We start from the raw sequence: 8,762 nt of genomic DNA on the forward strand, positions 1-8,762 counted from the left end.
CCCCTAGAGGTGTTCTATATGAAATGCACAGATGATGGCACAACAGAGCCCCCTAGAGGTGTTCCATATGAAATGCCCAGATGATGGCACTGACCAGGAGAGGAGCAAACCACTGATAATTTTGTTGTATGTTGTTTGCGTCAATAAAATCACATTGTGACCACACAACTATATTTGAATATATTGAAATCCTTGTATTAAGTTTATTGACTTTGTTATACAGGTCCAGAAGTTATAAACTATGAACCACTGGGGCCACCTACAGATATGTGGTAAGTGTGTGCAATCTGAATTTTCCCATTGGTCAGTTTTGTGAACAGAATGAGATCAGATTGGTTGAAATGGATAATTGCAGTTTTGCAGGAGATGCCCTGTGCTTAATTAATATTTGTAGTGGTGTCTTTTTCATCCTTTGTTTGCTTATCTGCTGCAGTTTTTCTGCAGCCATATTAGATCTTATTTATAGAAGCACTTTGTCTTCTTTTCTATGTTCTGATACTAAGGGATCTTGATATGCTGGGCAGTGATAATGTAATTTCTGTGCAGGAACATAGGAGTTTATTCCATCCTTGCAACCGCAGAGGAAGCCAGGATGTTACATGTCACTTTCAGCAATAAATCCCTGCTTGATCCCAAATTTTTAAAAATGGAACTTCTGCTTGAATGTTTTAATTTTAAATGAATGCAGCAATCCCATCTCATTCAGCAGTTTCCTCTTTTATATTTGATTTCTTGTCCTTTATCGCCATCTCGTGGCTGTTTTGTATAATGCATACACATCCAGTTGCACCTTACAATTTTGAAGACTTTTCCAGTTTATCCAATCAGCTTCTACAATTCAGAAGAAGCTGCTTACATAATCTGCAAAGCAGCTCTAATAATTTAAAACCAATCCAATTGAATCCCACTCACCAGATTTAGCATATATGTTTAAATGCATATTTTCCCTATTACAATTTTCAAGTTTTTTTCTATATTTCTTTATTTTTTATTTTTCCACAGGAGCATTGGTGTCATTACATATATTCTGTAAGTATTTTTTTCAGTAACTTTGAGCACTATTATTAATTAATATGGCGACTGATTGGCTTTTACCATTCAATGTGTTCATCCTCTGTGTAAAACTATTTCTATTACTGAATTTCGGTGGGTAAATCAGATCATATATATTCATATGCATGATCATATATTTATAGATTTAGGTGTCACTAAAACCATTTTTAATAACAAATTACATATTGGTTGCATGTCTTAATGATGCTAATAATATAATAATGATAATAATAAACAATTTAATTGTTTCCCCCTGTTGCTCTAATTTGTGTTTAATTAATCCCCATTAACCCCTTCTATCATTTGCAGAGATTTGCATATACTTAATTAAGCACTAATAAACATAGAAATAGTTTTTACCATAAATCTTTAAAACATAAATAACTATATAATAAATAAAATGAGTCAAAATGACAACAAATAGCCATGAATACATCATTTAACTTAATTGCTCTATCCTCAAAGCATTTCGCGGAGCCAGTGCACTTCCTCAGGAGGTAAACTTGAGAGCGATAAGTTATAATACATATACAGAGATGTAAGCGTCACAAAATATAACAAAAATCTCAACCAATAATAATTTGCAAAAATAAAACTACAAAACCATTATCACAGTGATGTGGGCTCAATGAGGCCAGATACACACTAATCACATTCTTCCAATTCTAAATTTTAAGTACACAATCATCAAAGAGATCATTTGAATTTATTTGTTCAAAATATAAGAATAAATAAACATGTAATAAACACAAAGCCAGGAAAAAACAAAAAAGCCACATTTCTAGTATAAAGTATTTTCCTCCCTTGTCTATTGCACTAAAGAACAATATGCATATATTCAAATATCTAATATTTATTATGACCTTGCATATTTCAGTGCATTCATTCTATTGCTGGGAATTATGGGACCATGGAGTTTTCTTGTAGGCAGGAAGCTGACATTGCAGCTGCTCTGCTGCCCTCTAGTCTTCAGCCAGAAAAATGAAAACCACCTGCAGCCTCAAAACAGACGTAATGCAAAAATTAATTAAAAACGAAAACTTTTTAGAAATAGAAAATACATTGTAAAAAATATGTCATTTTTATATGAGTGTGTGCTAGTGACTTTAGATATTCTTTATTTGTTTGACTTGAAATGTTGGAGGAGCTTAACCCTTACCTTTTGTATTATTTTCTAGTCTTAGCGGAATGTCACCATTCCAAGGTGAAACTGATGCAGAAACATTAACCAATGTAGTCGCCGGGAATTATGAATTTGATGATCGGTTCTTCAAAGAGACCAGCGAAATGGCTAAAGACTTTATTAGGCAGCTGCTGCTGAAAGAACCCAGGTCTGTCAATCTAACACAATATTAATAATAATTATATATGTTTTATACCGAGATCCTCTTCTCCAATCATGACAATGGCAGGCCCGTTCTGCTGTCAGATTTACAGCCAGGTTATTTCAGCCTCCCTCTAAATCGTATCTCTTCTTAGTTGCTTTCTTCCCAAGAATCACAATGATGTGCTTTTTAAGTGCATCCTATTATTATTATTATTATTATTATTATTATTATTATTATTAAAAAACAGGATTTATATAGCGCCAACACCCTATGGGTCCTGGGTTGGCATTTTTTGCCTTTAGAACTGTCAACATGCTGGAAACATTCCCCAGAGTGTTTGTTCTATATTGACATGACCCCATAACAAAAGTGCTGTATTGGTGTAAGATCTGATAACTCTGAAGTACAGTGAACTCATTGTCATGTTAAGGAAACCAGTTTGTGATGATTTGAGATTTGTGACATGGTGTGTTATCCTGCTGGAAGGAGCCATCAGAAGATGGGTACAGTTGGTCATTAAGGGATGGACATGGTCAGTAACAATAGTATGGTAGGTTGTGGCATTTTAAACAGTGCTTAGTTGGTACCGAGGGACCTAAAGTGCCAGGGAATTATCCCCCACACCATTATTCCACCACCGCCAGCCTGAACCATTGGTGGCACGACGGGTCCATGCTTTCATGTTGTTGACACTGAACTCTGAATTCGGCCGTTGAATGTGTCTACAAATCCTGAAGTTCATGAAAAATGCAAAAAACGCCTGGGCTTTAGAAAGTAAATTTCCAATGACCATGTAGGTTACTTTTATTATTCCGGCCCCAGGATTTACAGAGAGCTTGGACTAAGATAACTATATGAGCCTACTGATTTCAGGCTGAGCTGCAAATCTTGCTGAATAATGTGTATAGCTCTCCGATGAGCCTGATTTGTTACCTGAACAAAAATGGAAACATTTTAAATAAATATATACCAAGTTTTACTCCCTCTTATGAGACCATGACACTGTCACTTTGACAATCAGCACCAACCTCCCTCCTATCCACCATTATACATGTAGATAGGTCACTGCAGCTTCCTGGATGATTGGATGACCCCCCCCACCTAATATTTTGTGTTTTGTTGATCTGATCTCCTGGCTGTCAAGCTGTCAGCATCGCAGACAACTATCCAAAGCAAAATGCAATGTGCAGTACCTGTAGAAACCAACTAAATGATCTTTTAATGTTCTGATTGCTCTTTACTGTTTTTTGGTGGGATTTGTAACATCTGATGTTTTTTATCATGATTTTGTCTCTTCAGTGACAGAATGACAGCGGTGGAGTGTCTTATTCACCCCTGGATTAAGGTAACAGACAAAAATTAATAGACGTCTTTCACCATAATTGGCGTTTATTGATCTCCATTGGTCGCCATCATATACCTAAGTGATGAAGTCCTTCTAAAAAATTCAGTATTCGTGTATTCTTATAGTTTTATGTTGCATTCGTTTTATATTTTATTAACCTAAACCCTCACTCCCCCCATAGCTAAATCAGAAAAGAGGTTTCGTTTTTATTTATTAAATACATTTATGTCTTTGTTCCCACAGCCGCTGAATAGAAAGCAGGCGGTCAACAGAAGCCGATCTTCTATCAACATGAAGAATTTTAAGAAATTTAACGCTCGGCGGAAATGGAAGGTGAGTCCTGATAATGTGTCACGAGGCAATCTATGCCTACAACATTTATTGGTCTTATGTACAAAAGCTGCACATTGTTGCTCTGTAACCAATCACCTTCCAAATTTCAATTTTTGGGAGAGTTTGGGAAATTATTCCAGGTACGTAGGTAGCTGCTTTAAGCAAAAAAAATTACTCTCCCACCAACACTGTCTGCCAGTACCCAGTCCAGTGTGAGGGGTTGTAATGCTACAAAAATATTATTCATCATTTACGTAGCACTTCTGCAATGTACATGTATGTTGTCATTGACCAATCATATCTCTTCCTTAGCTGTCATACAACATGGTGTCTGCGTGTAATCGTCTCTGCCGCATGAAGCTGTTGTGTAATCCTGTGAAAAATGATGAGGATCTGGTAAGTAATGGTGACAACCCTTCAAAATAAAGCATGGTATCTTAGATCAAACACTTACTGTTGGGAGTATTCAAAAATTAGTTGCTTTGAATCACAGCACCCCCACATCATCTCTGCCCTTTGAACAGGTTTAAGCCCGACTCTCCAATGATGGGTCCAGCAAAGGTTGTGTTATGATATATTATAATATATGGTATAATATTGCTTATAATTCAGGTAATTGTATTTCATCCAGTGGCTGGTAAGATCTGGGGAAAAGCAAATTTCCCAAGGAACCTGTTGATATTTTGGCTAAAAATGTTGTACAGGATTTCCTTCCCCCATCTAATAGGCCAGCACATAGACCTAAAATGCAATGCGGACATCAATGTATCCCTATAAAACCAACTGTGTACTGTAGCATAGGGGCTGGTGGGAAAAATAATCGTTAACATTGGTGTGGTAAGAAATGGGAAGTGCTCAGTGGGTCCACAAAACATCAGGAAGTCTTCATGGAAATAATGAGTAGGGGGGTTGTCGAGCCCATAGATAGTTTTAGTACCAGATGCTGACTCTTCATTAAACAGCTGCTGTGCCAACACAGACTTTAGTCTATGTACCTACGTAAACGTTGATAGTTATCCTCTCCATTGGAATGAAAAAGATTTTCTCCATGCATGATCTACCGGAGTATTTTATTTAATTAAAACAAATATGATACAAATAGAAAAGACAGAACAGGCATATTTGCCTAGAGGAGGTATGTCCAAAGTCCGGCCCGCGGGCCAATAGCAGCCTGTGTTCAGGTTTTTATCTGCCCGCAGCTTCTGTGTGTGTGCACAGGGAATCCCCTATGTTTGTTCTGTGCCGTACCCGCACAGACCACGCCGACTCTGACTTCAACAAAGTGATCTGCACAGAGTCCAATGTTAGTGCGGGTCCCAGCACACACTCAAACATAGGTTATTTCCTGTACACAGCACACAATACACAGCACAAGCCCCCACCCCCAATTATGCATAACATTGACATTTTTTAATATAAATAATAAAAAAAAACGATAACACAGCAAGACATGCAAACTGCATGTGCATGAATGTCCACAGTCGGCTCACCTCACTATATATGCTGGCAATGCCCCAAGATTAAATGGTTCTGGATTGTTGTATACTAACTGATCTACACCCTACTGGAGCATTTTTTATTTCCTTTTAGAAGAAGGGAGCCCCAATTAGTCTGCATAGGAAACAATAGTTACCTGTCCCAAATGTCTCACATTCCCTTATTTTGTCCTTTCAGAGACAATGTGAAAGCGACCAAGAAGACGAGAAGACGAAACCAGTCACTCTCCTACGTAGACGTTTGAGCAGCTGTTCTTGAGTTGATGGGACGACCCTCTGACTCTCAAGCATGCACTATCCTCCTATAGCTGTCTGCAGTACTCACCACAATGGGTACTTACCTACAGGAGCCCAGGAGACATGGAGGAACCTGGAGATGCACAGTTGCTAGAGTACAAAGAGAAAGTGGGCTTTATAACATCTAAGCACCACTGCGCCCCACCAATACAGACAATTATCTCAGATCTGCTTGCATGTGACTGTTACCGGGACATTCTACTAAAATGAAAAACAAGCACGTCGCATGTTTTTAATTCTTTGCTGGTAAAGGTCAGCAATTGTCATGGTTTTACCATAGTGGCCTATCAACCTTGCCATGAAATGGAATCAATACATTGTTGAGTGCTTATACTTTATCACAACCTATATTATAGTGAAAAACTGCATGTTTTAGGAAAATATCTGGGAGTGTATTCACCTTATAGTAGGTGGACCATGTTCATTATTTATCCTGCCCTCCAAAATTAATAGAAATCTATCCGCCATTTCAAACATTTAAAGCTGAACTCCGGGATAAGCAAATACTATCTAAATTTAAGAGGAATGTGTATTTCTTGGTGTGATTTGATTATTTCTTCCAAATCTCTCCCAGTCATCAAGTGTAACAATTTGCTTCTGTGCAGGAACTTCCTGTGATAAAGACCGGTCACTTCTGCCCTCTCTTCTTGTGCAGGGTTACTGGTCTGATTTCCACCCCCTTCCTTGTAGTCCCTCTCACAAAGCTCTGTTCTCTCCAAGTTATGTGCAGCAGTCATTATATATGACAGTATATAATATCACTGCTATTATACTATAGTAATAGCTGGGTACTGGAGCACACAAAGTAGATTTAACTCCCCTGTGGAATTTATTTTTGGTATTTTTTTGTGCCCAGAGTGAAGCTTTGAACAGCCCGCCTAAGAACATATACCACAAAGGTTAAGCTAACATCCACTACTCTTGTATTTTTGTTACAAGGTGCCTGACTACCCAAAGTTTTCAACTGGACACCAGACAAAACCATGTGGTCTGGTAGGAGTACCCTTCGTGGCCACTGAAGCTATTTGATTGGACAGAATTACGACAGAAAAGGGCAGAATTAGTAGAACTTTACACCCCAGTAACTAAAACAGAAAGCCATACACTTTTTTTTGCTGATAGCATTCTAGGTAGATATCACTTAGGATATGGTCTTAGGTAGGACCTTTAATGTTTTTAAATGGCTGACAGTTTCACACTAAGGAGCATTTTTTATAAAATACATAACTGATGCTGTACAAGTGGAAGAAGGCAGGCATTAGGTGTTTTATTCTTTTATTAAATAAGGTTTTAGTGAATTTTGGAAGTGTCATATAAAGCGACTTTTGCACACCTTCTGTGTGGCACCATGGCAGGCTAGCACAGTTGGGTTGTAGGATTGTTAAGTGTATAGACAACCTGCCATTCATTCACTCATTCATTCATTCATTCAAACCATCACTACACAATAAAACACCTCTATGGCCTGAACCCTTGAAGGTAGTGTTTAATTATATGTGGTGAGACCTAGGTGGACCTTATTAGTAAAAAAACATTTCTAAAATACCCCAAAGCCAATGTCAACCCTTGCCTTGCAGTCTTAAACCCAGGAATTGTTCTTAAACCAGGGGACAAGAAGTTGTAGGTGGGTGGCAGCCCCTGTATTGTGACCCAACTCTACAGTAACTACCCAAAAACATCCGGGTGGTTACTGAAAAGTGCCGGGTGGTGCACCCAGCTAAAAGGAGCCGGGGACAACACTGCCTTGGCATTCCTCCTTCACTGCATGTTATTCTTGAAAGAAAAAACTCTTGCTACCAATTACCACCACTGTTCTGTCCTGCAAGACTGTTACATACCTTCTGAAACTTATACAAGAAAGTTGTCACTTGGCCTCCCCCTTGTTTTCATTGAAATTATTGGAGAAGGGTCAGTCAGTGGAGGAGGCGGCATCTAAGCATATTCACTCTTACTGCTCACTAATTCCCACCCAATAAAGAATTTTCATTGCTGGGCTGAGATCTTGAAATCAAATCTGTACCATTTTAAACTAAAGCTAAGAGACTTTGCAGAGAGTAGGCAAAGTTTGAGGGCATCACTTATTTTACAATGTCCCTCCATGCTACTTAAATTCCACAAGTTACGGATATGGGGGCTAATATGCCAACTGCCTCCCCATTGCAGTTTTTGGAGCCTGAATGATCAATCTCACATTTGTTCTATCACACGGGGTGGGAGGTGAGGAAGCCAGCCTAGCCCTATACAAATACTATTAGGAAGCCGGTATTTGCATAGTATTTCCGGTTGTGGCAGAACATGGCAGGGGCAATTTAAGGGTAAGCCGTGCCACTAGTATATGCCAGCTATCTGCAGAAGCAACTTGTCATGACCTTGTTACATGTGTACCTTATGTACTACACTGCCAACCAGCAGAAGCTCCTGCCATGGCATGGCAGCTTGGGTTTGGTTTTAGTTGTTTTATTCATTTTTGAATTGTAGGGTTGCAGAAATATGTTTGTATATTTCTGGTGTGTTTTTTTTCCCATTACTGAAGCTATTTTCAAAGAAACGTCTTTCAAGAGTGTTTTATTTTGACTGCTTTTGTAATAGAAATAATAAATATGGATTTGTTATTATATTGTATAACATTTTTGAGTCTGTCTCCCTGAGCGATTGGTTTATTGATGAAAGAAAATGAACAAGGCTTCTATCACGCTGGGTTCGGGGCCGAAATTTAAAAAATAGTCATATTGGCCATATTGTGATCTTCAAACCATGGCACAATGATTGCCATAAAGCAGCCCCTGTAATGTAAAGGCCCCACATACAGGATTGTGTTGTCAGCTGGGGGAAGGTATATAGAACGCTTGTACATAAGTATTGGCCCTGAACCCTGACGTGTTTTGCCCCATTAGGCTTCCTGAGAGGAAA

The 8,762-nt window shown here is 38.5% G+C and overlaps 1 protein-coding gene across 3 annotated transcripts in view; it reads left to right on the top strand.

Annotated features, from left to right (window-relative positions):
- LOC140341884 (death-associated protein kinase 2-like) overlaps nt 1–8,467 on the top strand; it is a 57,361-nt gene extending 48,894 nt beyond the window's left edge. For all 3 annotated transcript variants that reach the window (XM_072427813.1, XM_072427812.1, XM_072427814.1), the window contains 7 exons: nt 224–272; nt 1,003–1,029; nt 2,232–2,384; nt 3,681–3,726; nt 3,970–4,059; nt 4,372–4,455; nt 5,734–8,467. In XM_072427813.1, the coding sequence (XP_072283914.1) occupies nt 224–272; nt 1,003–1,029; nt 2,232–2,384; nt 3,681–3,726; nt 3,970–4,059; nt 4,372–4,455; nt 5,734–5,814 (530 nt within the window). In that variant the 3' untranslated portion in view covers nt 5,815–8,467. The remainder of the gene's footprint in view (nt 1–223; nt 273–1,002; nt 1,030–2,231; nt 2,385–3,680; nt 3,727–3,969; nt 4,060–4,371; nt 4,456–5,733) is intronic.
- Nucleotides 8,468–8,762: the final 295 nt, after the last annotated feature.

This window comes from Pyxicephalus adspersus, chromosome 12 (assembly GCF_032062135.1).
Source record: "Pyxicephalus adspersus chromosome 12, UCB_Pads_2.0, whole genome shotgun sequence".
NCBI classification, from domain to species: Eukaryota; Metazoa; Chordata; class Amphibia; order Anura; family Pyxicephalidae; genus Pyxicephalus; species Pyxicephalus adspersus.